Source organism: Ailuropoda melanoleuca, chromosome 5 (assembly GCF_002007445.2).
Source record: "Ailuropoda melanoleuca isolate Jingjing chromosome 5, ASM200744v2, whole genome shotgun sequence".
Taxonomy (NCBI): Eukaryota; Metazoa; Chordata; class Mammalia; order Carnivora; family Ursidae; genus Ailuropoda; species Ailuropoda melanoleuca.
In genome coordinates, this window is record NC_048222.1 from 80,290,533 (window position 1) to 80,308,081 (window position 17,549).

General features: G+C 38.2%; 1 protein-coding gene across 3 annotated transcripts in view; it reads right to left on the reverse strand.

Moving 5' to 3' along the window:
- KIF13B (kinesin family member 13B) overlaps positions 1-17,549 on the reverse strand; it is a 179,333-nt gene that overhangs the window by 70,841 nt on the left and 90,943 nt on the right. For all 3 annotated transcript variants that reach the window (XM_034661358.1, XM_034661357.1, XM_034661359.1), the window contains 7 exons: positions 13,477-13,563; positions 11,797-11,987; positions 11,240-11,450; positions 10,183-10,345; positions 6,741-6,887; positions 5,385-5,534; positions 4,960-5,088 (listed from right to left, as the gene is read on the reverse strand). In XM_034661358.1, coding sequence (XP_034517249.1) covers positions 4,960-5,088; positions 5,385-5,534; positions 6,741-6,887; positions 10,183-10,345; positions 11,240-11,450; positions 11,797-11,987; positions 13,477-13,563 — 1,078 coding nt within the window. The remainder of the gene's footprint in view (positions 1-4,959; positions 5,089-5,384; positions 5,535-6,740; positions 6,888-10,182; positions 10,346-11,239; positions 11,451-11,796; positions 11,988-13,476; positions 13,564-17,549) is intronic.

Here is a 17,549-nt window from a genome sequence, read left to right on the forward strand (position 1 = left end):
AGTATCTTGAATCAGATATGGGTCTGAGTCTTGACTGTGTCACTACTGGGTTTTGTTGACCAAATCCCCTTCAGTCTGGGATTTATTTCTTCATCTGTGAAATGGTGACAACAACTGCCATATTTAGTGAGAGGTTGACATGGGGTAACAACGACCTTGACTATAAACTTGGATGTTTTCAAACATTTACAGGCCAATTCTAGTTTCTTATAACATCATCATCATATTATAATAATAATTTAACTAACTCAGAAAAGGAAAAGTTCTCAACCATCAACACCATTCAATGATAATGAATTTGGCTAACTGTGGATATGTCCCAAGAATATAAGATTATTAAGAATGATGAATGAAGAATGAAATCAGCATATGTGTCAATAAGGAATATTCAGTAGAACTAAAAACGTTTATTTGATATTTTGAAGGATAAAAAAGAACAAGATTCTTGAGTAGAAAGTTATATGCTGCTAGATGATTTTTCGGAAAATTTTAAAGGCATCAGGAATGTATACTTTGAAGATCTGAAGGGATTAAGGGAAGAGATTAAAGACGGTGAATGTCGCCCATCTCTGTACCAATTCTTACTGAGTGACTTCTCCATGCAGATTTAGGGGAAATGAATCAAAGGAAATGTGCCCTGGACTGCAGGAGTGTAAGGTGTTGTGATAACAACATGCAATTGGAAATACATATCTAATCAGACTCAAATGTGCCAGGAATAAATGCCCATAGTGGATTTTAATGCAGTCAAAAATTCTAAATATTTCTTTTGGCAGGCAGTGCTAGGTTGATTTTTAAGCTGCAATTTTTGTGATAAGTTGTGACATTCTAAAACTCCTCCAACTATGAAAGAAACTAAATTCTAAAATTAATTAAGCAAAACTAAATTCTGATTTTATAATTGAATCCGGGCTGACTTTCATATGACTGAGCATTGATCATTTATTATGTTCTTCACCTGGTCACTTCCTACACATTGCATGATGGCGCTGTGACTCCAGTAAATAAATTTCACGAAAACAAACTTGAATATGTGACCAAAGTTGATATAGTTCAGCAACCACAAATAAATCGTCTTAACATTTCAGGAAGCATTAATAATAACACAGAATATCAGGCAAAGCAGATGACTATTTTCTTCTATACCAGGTACATAATGGGTGAGCAACGTTGAGAATCCTATTTTTATTCATTTTCCCCAACAATGGGAACAAGAGTTTGAAACATTTAGATAGCAATTCCCCAAAAGGCTACAAAAAGACAGATTGACTAATGCATTTTATTTGTCCAAACCCAACAGAGCAATCAGTGTTCGGCAATTAATTTTTTGTTCATTTTAAAAACCATCACTTTTTCATTAAGTGTTTAAAATTTGTTATTATACTCTTTAAGGTGAGACAATGTGAAATTTGAGAAGATTACAAGATTTTTGTAGAACATAGATCTAAATAAAACTCTCTGCCACACATTAGCTTCTGTTTTTGAGCAGATTAAATTCGCAGTTTTCTTAGGCTGAGATTTCTCCTATGTGAAACAGGATAGCTACTCAATGATACTGGCATGAGGACTGACCATACCAATGGAATGAAATGAATGAAAACACATCCAAGCATTGAGTGGACAGATGTTGGAAACATCCTTCTTTGTGATTCAATTCCATCGGAAAGCCAATATTTTTTCTTAGAAATCAATCTCAATTTTAAGGTTGAAATAAATTTTAAGATTTCATATGCTGACCTATATCCTCCAGGCAACTTATCAGGAATAAGACTGCCAGGAATGAAGAATATCAGGAATGAGTAATACCCTGATATCCAGAACATAATTTTTGTTTGTTTTTTGTTATTTTAAGTTTCTGCATACAGAAATCAAAATCACCACAAGGTGTCAGAATACCATAGACTTTGACTTGCCACTGCTCAATATAAAGCCCAGGAATGTCAGAAGACATGCTGTTTGGGGTTTTAAAATATACTAATTTAATTTAATGTAATTGAAAATATCAATAATGTTAATACATGCATACTTATTTTCATCATAGGAAAATAAAATCAGACTGCTTTTATAAGCTGGTGATACTTATCACCTATTATTGTTAAGTGTCCCAGACTGATTTCATTTTCTCCACCAATATTTTGTTTAGTGTCATATAGTCTGTCTTCCTCCTTTTACACAAAAGACTATCACACGCTTAGAATATGGTCTCTAAAAACCACTTCCCACTGAAAGGAAGCGGGTTCCTTGGAAAAATGGCTGATTCCAGGTCTGGGATAGGAAATGTCCAGGATGGGACTAGAATATTGCTCATACCAGAAAGCGAGAAAGCTAGCAAAGTCCATGACAGTTAGGGTTATGTCAAAAGGACTCCAGAGAGGAGCCCATAGGCCAGATATGGGATCATGTGAGCTTCACTATAGGTAATAAATACATGGATCAAAACACATCAAATATGCTTACATCAAAGAGTTCATAATGATATTTGGACTAAAAACATAATAAAACCTCACTGGTCACTTTTGTATATTAGTAGGAAAACCAATTAATTATTTTGAAAATGACCGTTTTTTTTAAAGGAGAAAAGAATGGAGCATTTACCCTGCCTTTCCTATACAAAACTGATCTCCAAGGAGCAAAATACTTGATGTAATAGGACAGTTCTTTCTAGAAAAGAATTCTAGCTAATAAATGAGGGGTGATAGGATTGTAGTATCATTCTTTTCTCACTCCTCATGAAATATTTAGGTATAATCATCAATAATTGCTAACATCCCCCAAAGAACACCAGACATAATGTGCCTTCCGATGGAAGAACACACCTATAAAATGTCCTTGCTACCCCCTTTCCCTTATATCACCTTCATATCTAACCACCAATTTACAGCAAATACATCTTAACACATTAAATCATACCAATCAGCAAAATCCAGATTATGAGAAAATACAAGACAACAACCCAGCTTCTACAATAAATAAACCGTAGGGTAAGAGAGAAAGAATGAGACAGAGGAAGCAAGCACAAGAACCCACACTTGAAGATTAGGATAGATTCAGGGGCACAGCAAACGAGACAATGAAGGAAACTGACTGGGTATGTCATATTAAGGAGTATTCATTTCTGTTTACGATATAATGGGTTTTTAAAATACTCTTCTTTTACAGTTGCATACTAAACTATTACAGAAGAAATACAATGTCTGGAATAGCTTCAAAATCACCCACGGGAAGGGGACAGCACAGAGAGGCTTGGGCAGATGAATGAAATAAGACCATGAGTTGATGTTGAGGGAGGGTGGGTGGGGATCAGTAACACTTTTTTCACCACTTTTGTATATGTTTGTTATCTTCCACTAAAAAAATCTCAAGATATTTTAACTTCATCTTTTCTTAAAAAAAAAAAAAAGCCTATGTTACCCAGGATATACTACTTTTGTTCAGTGATGACTTTCCCAAGTGAGAAAGTATCCTTGTACTGATGTAAACTTTCACACAGCTGCATTTACTAGTCCAACACCTTTGAAATGGGCCATTATGGAGTCATCAAGCATATGTCTCAACCCTCGGTAATTATATAACCTCAGAAAAAATGTTCTAGAATCAAGAATAACACAATCAAAGATTAATGTTTTAGTGAATTAAAAATTTTCCCCTGGCTCCTGAAGCATCTGACTTAAACATCTGAGGTCTTCTTAATACATGCAAACGCCCATCTCTTAACAGCTATGGCTTCCCCATAGCTTGCAGCGAATGCCTCACTCCTTTCGGTATGAACTCCAATTCTAGAAATATTTACTGAGATACAGGACTGGACCAAGGATGGACTATGAAATTAGAGTTCGGTTTAGGCTTCTTTCACTGCACCTTTGAATGGCTTTCTTCTTACTCGTATACTGTTCCTATGACCCTTACGGATTTCTCTTCCTCAAAAACCTTTTAACTGGTTCCTATAGTGATTCTCAACCAATGGCACACTGGCCCAGGTAGGGTGTGTTTGGAAATGTATGAGGGGATTCTTTTCGTTGTCATAGTGAGTGACAGAAGCAGCACTATCTACACCAACTGGGTAGGAGTTCAGGAATATAATGACCTACTTGAAATCTACTTACCAATTATTCATGAAAAAAAAGCACAGTGCCCTCTGGAGAAAGAGTTTCACATAACAGGCTCTCCTTCAAGTTCATGTTAAGTCTTGTTTCCAGAAATTTTCCTCAGACTTTACTCTCTGAATTAATTACCTCTCCTCTATGTCCCCAAACATCTCTGTCTACCTCTCTCAGAGTGCTTGGGTCATACGATATCAGAATCTTCTGTTGACTTGCATGTCCCTCTACACATACACACAAACTACACAGCTTGCTCCTTAAGAAAAGAAATCCTATCTTTTTCATCTTTATATTCCCAGTATGATGTCTGACACATAACACTCAACAGTGTTCATGAACAGCATACCTGGGAAGAACAGAAAGAGCTGGGTTTGAGATTGGCACATGCTGGAACAGCATACGCAAGGCACACGGGTAAAGAGGAACAAAAAACATGTGGAAAAACAGTGTAAAGAATGAGTCATAGTACGAGCTTAGGAACAGAACTAGGGCTAGGATAAATCTCGACCATCAGGAGAAGTTAAGAGGTCCAACAGGAGGAGGAAATTTATGTGAAAAAACTGTGCTTCTCTAGAGAGAAGTTCAGATAAACATAAATCCATATAACTTTGGAGCAGAACAGTCCAGAAGAAAGAGGTGACTTATCGAAGGCTTCACAGAGGAAGGCAGTGGAAGTACCTAGCTAACTGGTAAATCAGTATATATGAGGAAATATGGTCTCTAGAATACCAATACTAAAGATTTATTTAGAGACAGATATTTTCAAAATTCGAAAAAGAACATAATATTTATTGTCTAAATAGTCAGAATCCTTAAAATCGGCCACACTTCACTACTTCTAAATGAAACTAGGACTTACCATGCACACGAGTCTGTTCTCCTGGGTTTCCTTATCACAGGAGAGATCTGTGGTGTCATCACCTCCAGCAATTCTTTCCCCAACGTCACCACTGATTCGCATGACCTCGACATGCAGCCGACCTGCCACCTAGAACAATAGAGGAGAAGCAGGTACTCTTTCCAGATTTTGTTCTTTCTTCTCTTGTAGAGTCAAATGGTTGAGTTAATGGTAAATGAGAATTTTGAAGCCTAGGTTCTAACAGTTACCGTCCCTCAAAGTACTTGGAATAATCACCATCAAGCAGATGGAAACACAGGTATTAATAATACACAAAAATATTACTTGTCATTATTAATGAAAAAGAGTCACAACAATGACTGTCACCACCCTACTGTTTCTTAAACTTTTCTCTGAAGGGTACAAGGCATGAAGAGAAAACTAACCTCTCCTTTCTGGTTGACAATTGGAACAGCATACTGTAACTTCACATCATAGAAGAGGGACTCGAGGAAAACATTCGCCACCCCAATGAGACTGTGGTTTTCCTGCTCATCATAGAATGGATCAGCACGCTTGAAGTAAGACCGTATGAGCTTTAAAGAGATTGGAACATCGCAACTTCAGAAATCACTTAAAACAAATTAATTCACCCATGACCGCTTTGTGATGGGCTCTCATGAAGTCACTAAACCTAGCTTAAGCACAGCACCGGACGACACACTCTTCTCTGCCTCACTCCCATTAAAATGCTGGTCAGCATCCTTCACCCATGACAGCCATCTCAATAATGTCGCTGTTTATCACTTCTCCTTTATATGGAAATCTTGCCATGAAAATAGAGAAAACCAGTTGACGAGAAAAAGAAACCGAGTGCACAGAAGTACTCTTTAGTTTTCATTCCTATTTTATTCCACTTGTTCCTGCCCAATCATAAGATGCAGTGCCACTAACGAGAGCTGACCCCCTTACACGAGGGTGGTTTGTTTTTTTATAATTTGCTAATGTTGTCTTATTTCTGCACTGAAATACAAGAGGAGTACAGTAGAAAGAAGGGAAAAAAAATTTAAGAAAAAATGTCATCTAACTATAAAAAGTCCATTTTATTGATGAGAATCTGGAAAAAATAAATATTTTTTTAAAAAACAACAGGCTAAAAACAAAACAAAAAATAAGAGGCTAAGGAAGTAAGCAATTCTATGTGGAAACAAGACCAGCAGTGTTGAAAACTGTAAAAATATACATAATATGTATTTCTGCTTTAAAATTTGCACAAGTACATGGCTGACCTAAATGGGAAACCTGCAACTTGAAGAGAAAGTTCCAGAGTACAGCTCTATGGCACCCACTTTAGGATCAAAACTCCTTCTAAATCTGCTCATAGTAGTATAAATATTAAGATACCACTGATGTTCTATTCAAAAAAAGAGATACTGTAGGTTTCTATTTGCAAGGTTAAATGTGTGGAGAAACGGGGCGATAATAAGGCATGGTCTCTGTCCTAAGTAAATTCTCAGTCTAGTACAGAAGCAGACATATGTGAGACCAACAGATGTCAGAATGGAATGTAGAAGATTCTACTAGAAATCTAGAGAACACAAAATGAGAAGAAAGAAGATGCCAGAAAAACAGCTTATTAAGATTCTTGATTAGCCAAACAATTTAGAGGATTAAAATAAATATTCTAGAAATAGGATTACTATTTTAGCAGAATGAACAATACTTCCCTAAAATGGGTAGGCTCCTTCCTGCTTGGTTTCTTCTATGATTACCAGTTCAGTAATTTTTCTCAGATAACTTACCGGGGTATCTTCTTCACACTCCTTCCACTCCTGATAAAGGTCTCTCATATCCAGCAACCTGTTGTCCAGTTTTTCTAAAGACCAAATCTGTTTTCCTTTTCCTTTTCTTCTCACCTGGATTGCAGGTTCACTAAGAAGAGAGCCTCGCTGTAAAAAAGTAAGAGTGATCATGTGAAACACAAAGATATCCACCATGGAACCCAACCCTGAGCATTCTACACCTACCAGTCAAATGTCATCAACCAAAACGGAATTGCTATCCTTCTCCATTCAGTTCACTGCAAAATTTCTCAGGAACCTTTTAAGCTTAATATAATGCCATTATAATCAACTGTGATCAAAATTTAAATTTAAGTATATAAACTAGATGTAATTTTAAAAATTAATTTATATAGTAATTATTCATATAGTAGGTTATTCATATAGTAAATGGGATATAAATTTAAATTTAAAACCCAAAAGACTAAATCATGTTTAATGGGAAATCAAAAAGGTTTTATTCAGGCCATCATCTGACCAGAGAAATCTGTGGGTAGAAAAAGAGTCATAAGCATTGAATGGTAAAGGAAAGTCTACTGGGATGGATAGCTAAGAAATTATCTTTTACCTTTCAAAAGTTTGAATTTAAATTTTTTTTTGAATGGGTAGTATCTTAATGTGGTACAAAACACAAAACGTTTAAAAGAGCAAACTGTGAAAAGAATCCCATTTACCCATTTGGAGGCAACAAATAGTATCAATCTGTAAACACACATAGTTTAAATTTAAAATTAAAAAAACAGTATAAACTAGATAGAGACACTGGTCACACAACACTGTGAGTGGACAAAATGCCACTTAACTATTCACTTTATCTTTTTTAAAAAAAGAGAGATGGGGGAGGGGCAGAGGGAGAAAGAGAATCTTAGGCAAGCTCCACGCCCAGCGCCCAGCACAGAGCCCCCAACAAGAGGCTGAGATCATGACCTGAACCAAAATCAAGAGTCGGACTCAACCAACTGAGCCACTCAGGTGTCCCTGAACTACTCACTTTAAAATGGTTAATTTTATGTTATGTGAATTTCACCAGAAAAAAGCCTAGAATTGAATGAAGTTTTTCCAGCTTGTAAAAGCAATGTGGGTTTTGCTTTTTTTTTTAAGATTTTATTTATTTATTTTGGAGACAGAGAGAGACAGCATGAGCGGGAGGGGCAGAGGAAGAAGGAGAGAGAGAATCTCAAGAAGACTCCACACTGAACTCAGGGCCTGACAGGAAGCTCCATACTAGGACCCTGAGATCATGACCTGAGCTGAAACCAAGAGTTGGATGCCCAACTGACTGTCCCATCCAGGCACCCCAAAGCAAAGTGTTTTTAATGTAGAAACAGTTTTTAAACTTTTTAAAACCACAAGTGGAAAATAAAAATACCCCTGTGTATCTCCCCCAGAGAGACATATCTATCAGTTATCTAATCAATTTAGATTTACTGGATAATGTATCAACTGTTTGGATAGGTCTACTCAGAACTTCAGGGAATTGTGAAATACACCAATGTTGCTTTAACATTTTGCCTATAATCATTTTCAAAGAAATGGATTTTACATAATGAAACAAAGATTCTGAATTCTGAAGCTCAAAAACTGCCATTCTCTCATACTCTAAAGGCCCTTCTATCTCTGCTCAGCCTGCTAGGGAATAAATACAAGCAGCTCATCAGGGATCCACACTGGAGTGGTACTGCAGGCGGAGAATGCTAGAACGGGGAGGAAACGGCAGCCAGCAAAATCCTGCAGCCTCATGATTTGGCCCTCCAGCAACTACAACAAGAACTGGAAAAAAGAAAAAAAAGAAATTTCTGCCTCTTAGCACAATCACGAGAGAGGGGTGAGTATAAGGCCAGCAGTAAGACCAGAACAAACAACACTGCTCACAGCAGGGACAAGTGAAATGAAGCTTTCAAGTACCAAAAACAAAAGGTCTTGTTGGATAAAAAAGGAAAGACCCAGCCTGAGTTAAAAAGGACTCTCTCCTTAAGAAATACTTCCTTGTCCAGCTCCTCTCTCTAGGTGAAATCTGAAAATACTAATCTATTAAATCAATAACAGTAGCATAGATTAGTAGCCATTAACGTGTTAACAATGGCTGCCTTGACTCCAGCGATGTGCATCATCTCTACCAGCCGTGCAAACAGCCCCACGAACACATTATCAGGTGTCTAGGAGACAGAGAGGCCCAAAATGACTTGCATCACTTCTAGGTACTGACTTGGCTGCCCGGAGACAAGGTTGCTCCTTCCAACAAAGCCTGAGCCAGGATACACTGAAAAGAGCTACAGACAGTCATGCTTCATGGGGAAAAAATGGTTATGTTTCTGTTTTTCCAACTCAAACACTACGGAATGGAAGAATACCTTGCTCTGCCCAGTCTTCTAGAAGAATCTAGGCCCTATACCTTCTGCCCATGATTGGCTTTCCTCTACTGCTTTTTGTCTGAATCCCATTGCACCTGTGGTTTGCCCTACAAATACCAACAAACAAAATAAAGTTCTAAGTTCAAATCACACATAGAATATGTATCAAAAGACAAATCTCCATAAAGCAATGAATGCATTACGTTCACAAAACCTGTATGACTCGAAACATTAAGCATCCTATTTGCCAAATATCTACCCTGTGAAAACACTGACCTTGAGGCTGTAATGCCACAAGAAAAAGAAAGATGTGGTCCTTGCTACCAAATCAGAATAGAATACTCGAATGTTCATTAAAGCTTTGCTGTGTCAAATACTGCGGGAGAAACAAAAGCACATGGACCCTCAAAATATTTATCTGAATACAAAATTCTACATACTATCAAAAATTATCTATGAATATGACTGAGAGCTAGAAAAGGGCCTAAATAACGAAGAAAAGAAAACAACTGGATAGCAAGGATAGAAAATTTTGATGGGGCTTTCCCCCTAAATTATTAAGGTTATTACATTATACAAAAAAAAAAAGTGATCATGAATACACACATGAAACAACTAATAAACAGTTTTGCAGAGCAACCTATTAGCAAGTGAAAATAACACGGTACACGTAAAGTAAACACGGAACTTAAGGGAGGGGGGTTGTAGGGTGTTAACAGAATGAAGGCGAAAAACCACTTTGCGAGATTCATCAGGAAAGACGTCCCAGAAATCATAGAAACAGACTGAAGAAAGGGAGCTGAGTAAAATAAATTGGTGGCATGTGGTGGGAAGAGGTGGAGAGGATATGCTAGTGGACAAAGGACACATAGGCACAAAGGCAACGAATTAAAAGTAAATTCTACTAGAGAGAGAGAACAAGTACAAAAGGATGCAGACTGCAGAAGGTTTAGGTGGGGAGGAGGGCAAACCCGCTGGTGTTTAAATAACACTGGTGAAACAGCAGTTTTCTCCGGCGGTATCTTTGTCACTTCCATTAACGGCAACCTCACCTTCCTGTTGGCATCCAGGCTGGAGGCTGGGATCTGCAGGGTTACTTTATACTCTGTTCTTTTATCCAGTTCCTCTGCAATGTAACTAGCTTCTCTCACCAACAGATTGGCTTTCACAATTTGTTCCCTCAGCCTCATCAGGCTGTTATTCAGTGTTGCTTCTCTTTAAAAAAAAAAGGGGGGGGATAACCATCAAGCAACACATCAGAATATTATGTAGTACATAGTATGTTAATGCCAAACTGCGAACCAAGCTTTACTACTGCCTTGTGCACACGGGGAATATATTACTGACACCGACCCATGCATGCGCTTGTATCTGGGCTATGTTGGAAGTACTGGCACATGCTTGTGTAACAAGCTGGCCATTGATTAGGACAGTGCTTCGAACACTTGACTCTGTATACAAATCACCCGGGGATCTTGATATACTAAAGATTTTGACTCTGTAGGTCTGGGGTGGGGTCTAATATGCTACACTTCTATCAATCTCCACCTGACAGAAATGCTGCCTGTCTGCAGACCAAACTCTGAACAGCAAGAGGTTAGTTAAGTACAGTCTGTAACCGTGGATGAGACATTTTAGTGCAACGCTAATTAGCGCATATAGAGTTCAAACTTGCAATCTACATCTCATTAGCACCATGCTTTACCTACCTGAGCTAATCAGTCCAGATAACCATCTTTCTTTTTTTTTTTCCTTTTTTTTAAAAAGCATCTACCCAAGCTTCAGAACCTAAAGTATAATACAATGATAAAGTATAACTTCTAAGTACAAATGCTTGTTTATTCAAGTCCAAAAGCCATACAAACTAAAATGGGGCAGGACCTGACACGGACAACTTTAAATAAATTAATATAAATTGGTAATTTCCATTTTCTCAAAAAATGAAAACAAAAATAATATCATGCCAAATGGTTCTTAAGCTGTGACATTCCCTCTTAATATAATTCTTTTTCAAGTAACGTCTAGATTTCTCCATACTGCATCTTACCCAGGTGAGGTAAAGTGTTGAGCATATGCTATGCACGTGTAATAAAGGCCCTATGCCCCTACCTCTCTTCGGCCCACTGTCTCAGTCGCTGTTGAGCACTGGGTGAGTGGAAAGAAAACCTGTCCCCACTACGACAGTTCTGTTTCTCAGGAGACAGCCTTCTTCGTAGCTGCTCCAATTCATGCTCATACATAAGCCGCTGGCGCTCCAGCGCAGACCGTTTCTCTTCTTCGTGCTGTTGTTCCAGGCTGTTCAATATGGACTGCATTGGATCTAAACAAGGTTTTTTTTAAAAGGTAAATAATGAATGAAAGGTCACGGTACAACACAGTGGATTTCAAATGTGGTTCTACATTGCTATGCTGTTCGTCATACTAACTAGTAAATGAAGATTCTTGAAGACAGTTTGGAATAAACTCAGTTTTCCTTACTCCCCACTACTAATCATATCATCTCTCTGTCAGATACATGCTGAACCATTTTTATAAATGTAGTAACTTAAAAGAATATAGAGAATAACATAAAGATTTCCTTGCTTTGTTAACATTTAAAAGGTCTCAGTCATAAACATTTTTAACTTTCCATCAACTTTAAAAGATTCTAAAAGAGATCTGCTCACCATTATTACCCAGAGCCTTCATGGTAACCTCCATCTGCGCATATTCATAATTAAAGTTGATTTCACTGGACACCTCACTGGAGGAGTCCCCGTCTACATCCAGCTGCTCAGAGCTGGTATCATTCTTCATGGAGGTGTTGTGTTCCTCATCCTCTCGATCTGCTTTCTTTTTCTTTTTAGGCAAATTCAGTCTTGGGGGGAAGAAAGAATATTATTTTTAAAATAAAGATATGCACTTATTCTATTCATTAAATACTGGCGTTTGCTAGATGCCAAAGGGGGTACCATGTAAGTATAAGGCAATTATACTATACTCTGGAATTTTATCGTCTAGTAGTAGAAATAAACACACACACACGCACAAATAGTTACAACAGACCATGTGACTCAGACCGACAAGCTAGGTGTTGAAGAAAAGCTGAGGACCCCTGGAATAACAACAGAAAAGAAGACAGAGTAGGAAGTCATTTGAACCAAGCTTTAAAAGTGGGAACAGCATGAGAAGAGACGTGGAAATGGAAACTCTCACAATCTCGGGAGAAATTATGAATAAAACAACATAGGGGCACACAAAACTTGTATAGCAGAAATTATGGGAGATAATGCTGGAAAGATCACTGTATCTCAAACAATGAAGGCTCTGAAAACCAAGTCAAGCAGTTTATATCCAATGCAGTTTGAGAAGGATAAAAATGAAAAATATTTTCCGCACACTTTGTGCCGCTCTACTCTTTCTTCAGTAATCAAAATATCGACTGGCCTACAAGAAAGATCTCTATTAGCTATAAGAAAAGTCAGTCTGATATCCCAAGCATGGTGACCAGTGACAGGAAGAGGAACAGACCAGGACTGTAGTTCTGTACAATCTCCAGCCCACCCTTCCCTGGAAACACAACACCAGTTTTCTATGGAAAACAATGTGTGCAGTCCCAGAACAGGCACTTTCTTAGCCTCCCTTGTAGTTAGGAGGCAAAATCTAGCAAATGAGACAAAAATGAAAGGTTGCTGGGGGCTCTGGGAAGACTTCTGCTTTTTCTGATCAAGCAGATAGAGGTAGTATCACCACCCTTCTCCCTCATTTTCTTCATATGTGCCTGGATACTGCTTTGATACCTGGAGTGGCATGGCCATCTTTAGACCACAGGGAAATGCCAAGACAATGAGACAGTGACAAGCCTTCTGCCGTGACAGTTTTGAGAGGCTTAGCCAATGCCAACAACCATCCACCTTTGGATTTCTTATTTGGTCAGTAAAACAAATTGTTTAAGCCATCATAGTCAAGTTTGCCATTACCTGCAGCTGAAAACATTCCTAAGTGAAATACAAACTTTATTTTATGAGTAAGGAAACTAAAACTACTCTTTTCCAATAAAAACTAAACAAATAAAAAGATAAGCAAGTCTGAAAAAAAAAAAAAAGTAATGAATTCTTACACCAGATGGCAAAACAATCATCTTGCACCAGGAAATAAAAAGGAAAAAAGTAAGTAAGTAAACTTATTTTTCCTGAGAGTATTGTTCATATGTCTCTCAGGCTCAAAGCATATAGTGAACAATCCATACACAGTCAGTAAATATATATGCACAAAGCAATGTACGCTTTTTATGGAGTTAAGTTTACCTTCTTCTGTTTCAGAGTATTCTCTTTAATAATCTCTAAGAGCCATGAATAATGTCATACCTGAAGAAGTGGTTGTTTCCCCATAATATCCTGTCCCCATGGTGGAGTTGTATAGGACTAGATACGGAAGAGCCATTTACAAACGTTCTGAGGGGAGAAGAGGTCAAACATGCAAACAATGATTATCATGTTTTCTCCTTTAATTATCCAATACTATGGAGATCTAATTACTAGGAAAAACGGAATAATCAATTCCCCAAAATAATCAATTCCCCTGCCTCAGTGAATTTTATTATTTGTATTTACTTCTCTGCTGAGAAATGCTTACAGTACTAAATATAATAAATTATCCTCTACTTTTCAAAGTTCCAAATTTTTTTAGCATATTAAGGAGTAAATATGGAGCCATTACAGGCAATAGTAAAAAGCTGGTAACAGTATACATTACAACTTAAATGAGTATGTCCAATCTACATGATTAATAAGAGCCAATCAACCAACTAGATTCTAGAAATAGTAGAAATGAGACCTATGCTAAATTGTTCTTTAACTTCCTAGAGCACAGAAAAGCGTTCATACCCTATCAATATATAAAAGATTTATAAGGTCCACTTGACTGCTTATCTTGACAATGGAGTTCAACAGAAGGGTGGATAGAAGGACATAAAGGGAAGAATATGCAAGGGCAGGAAATAAACAAAAATTATGCATAGCACTATAAGACTGATATTCCTGGAATACCAGTTTCATCAAGCCTCTCTACTCCTGAAGGATTCATTTGCTTAGACATAGGATAAAGGTCAAGTTCTTTATCTTACCCTCCAGGCCCTACAAAAGGAAGCCCCGTTTATCTCTTTCATTCTTTCCCCCTTCTAGGGAATTCTCAAAACCAGCCAGAGAAAGAAGAAGAAAAAAAAAAGGGCTTATGTTCTGTCCACTAAACAAAATTGACTGACTCTTTTTTCAAAGCCAGGCTTATGCCAGTTCTACAACCTGGAATAGAGTTCCTGTTCCTCCCTATCCTCCCACCAAATCCTACTCAGCTTTCAAAGCCCAGATGGTTTCTGCTGCTTCTGTAAAAGCCGCTCACCACTTCAGCCTATAGTGTCTTAGTTTTCTTTACTGTCCTAAAGCACTTACCTGGCTTTATATATCACTAGTTACTTTTTATGTACATGCATATACACAAAATCCTACTCTCTATATGTGGATTTCACTTACCATGTGGGTTTGTAAACACTAAAAGTAATTCGTCCTCCTACAGTCTGATTGATTATTCAAAGCATGAGCTCAAAAATTATAACAAGAGGGAACCTACTAAAATTAGCAGATTTTAGCTTTTTTGACATAAATTCCTTAAATACAATGAGGAGTTCAATTAAAGGCAAACATATATAGAGGCTAACTTTTAAAACCTATAGCAGTTAAGCCATAATTAGTAAATAAAAGCATGATTATAATAACAGTTTCCAAAGTGTGGTCTCTGTGGCGTCCCCAAGATCAAAGCTATTTTTAAAATAATGCTAACTTGCCCTTTGCACCGTGTTGACATTTATAACCAACAGTGAGTAAACTGCTAGTGTTTTAGCATGAACCAAGACAGTGGCATCAAACATTACTAGTAGTCCCTGTACCACTCATGGCCACGCACTCACAATTTTTAAAAAACGTTTCCTTTGAGGATGTCCTTGATGAAGCAGTAAAAATTATTACTTTTTAAAATCCTGACCCTGAGTACACAACTTTTTAAACATTTCGGGTGACAAAATAGAAGTACATAAGCAGCACTGTGTTCATTCACACCAGAGTGTGATGACTGTCCTGAGCAAAAGACATATACAAAGTGGTATCCGGGGCAGCCATTTTCTTGAAAATGGACAAAGCGAGGAAATGCCAGCTATAAATTTCAAGTGAGAATTGGGAGTTTGGAAACTTGTGTCAATGCCCTCCATCCAAAGACAACTAGGAGCATTCCTGTAGTTGAACAAGCTGGGCTGATTACTCATGCACAGGGAGGGGAAGCATGGGGCACCTCAGATTACTCATGCACAGTCGCAGGAAGCATGGGGCACCTCAGTGACAGTGTGCTCGGAAGGACTGTTACAAGATTTGGGCTTTAGCTGGATGACTTGGCAAAAGCTCTAAGAGAGGGGGTTGGATGCTGTCAGAAAGCAGGAGTACTTTTATGATTGGGCATTTCAAACAAATCTTATCTATAGAGGGGAGACTAGAACGAGGATAAAGTTGTGACTGGTAAAGAAGTAATCGCTCACCTCAGCCAGGGGAAGGTGTCTGGTATTTGGTGTGTGGCAGAGTGACCTTGGTTTTTGTCTGTGCTGAAACAAAATTATTATGTGGCCTTCTTTGTCATATTTTATAACGGCTTCAGAGTAACCTTGCCTGAGGTTGGTATTCTCTAAGACTATTTAATAGGAGCATAGCATGCCCGGGCTGGAAGTGCCGGGACCAGCTCTGCTGTTCCTTCACCTTCCTCATTTGCATCCCTCACTGTGAGCTGGACAGCTTCCCAATATTTAAAGATTTTTTGGATAAAATTAGTAATGATATTTTTTAAAGATTGATTTATTTAAAGATTTTATTTGAGAGAGAAAGAGAGTGCACAGGAGGGAGAGGAAGAGAGAATCTGAAGTAGAATCCGTGCAAAGTGTGACATGGGGCTTGATCCCACAACTGTGAGCTCGTGACCTGAGCCGAAACCAACAGCTGGACGCTTAACTGACTGAGCCACCCAGGTGCCCCATGATTTATTTATTTTTAGAGAGAGAAGGAGAGAGAGAGAGCACGTGGAAGAGTAGGGGGAAGGGCAGAGGGAGAGAAAGAGATAGAATCCCAAGCAGACTCCCCACTGAGTGTGGAACCCAACTTGGGGCTCAATCTCACAACCCTGGGATCATGACCTGAGCCGAAACCAAGAGTCAGACATTCAACCAACTCTGCCACCCAGGCACTCCAAAATTAGTAATGACATTAATGATTATTCAGTATCATATAATGAAATAGATCAACATTTGAAGAATCAATATAAGTCAATTAACAGTTATAGACCATTATATAACAGGGCAATAACAGCTGCACAGCTCAAGGAAGCAAACTGAGAAACATTTAATTTATAAAATATTGTATCTCTTCATTCATTCATTACTTACTGAGCACTTATATACTAGTCTTCTATTACAGAAGAGAACCAAAAAAGAAAGGCCCTTGTCCTCAATGAGCTCACAGTCTACTGGGGTAATAAAGATTAACAGCCCACAAGAACACAATATGATGGGGTGCCTTGGTGGCTTACTCGGTTAAGTGACTGACACTTGATCTCAGCTCAGGTCTTGATCTCAGGGTCGTGAAGTTAAGCCCTGCTTTAGGCTCCACATTGGGTATGGAGACTACTTAAAAAACAAAGTTTTTTTTTTAAAAAACAATACAATATGAAGTCTTAACATAACAGGAAGTATAAGGTGTACTGGAATATACACTAGGGACCCTTCATGTAAACCAAACAGGGAATTCCCCGATAATAGATAATGAAAGAGCTTAGCCTTGAAGGTCTAACAGGAGTCAGCTCCCCAAAAGAATGACAGGCACAGAGGAACAAGAGACAAACAGAAGGGATATAAGGGATTTTGCATCAAAAATAGTAGAAAGCTTGGGGCACCTGGGTGGCTCAGTTAGCTAAGTGTCTCCCTTCGGCTCGGGTCATGATCCCAGGGTCATGGGATCGAGCCCTGCATTGGGCTCCCTGCTCAGTGGGGAAGCCTACTTCTCCCTCCCTCTCCCTCTGTTGCTCCCCCTGCTTATCCCTTCTCTCTCAAATAAATAAATAAAATCTTTGGAAGAAAAAATAGTAGAAAGCTAGCTGGCTGTATGTAAGTGATTCAGGAAAAAGATTAGAGTGTTGGCATAGTTCCAATCAAGATTTGATGAGGGCCTTATTTAAATAAGGCCATGGTAGTGAATATAGAGAGGAGAGATGGGTTTAAGAGATATTAAAAAGTTCAGCGTAAAGGACTTGGTAACTAACTGGATAGCTTCATTAAGTGAACAAGCAAAGGCCAAACATGCTGTATAACACCCACAACTAGTGTACTTTCTTCCTCTTAAAAATTATGGTGACA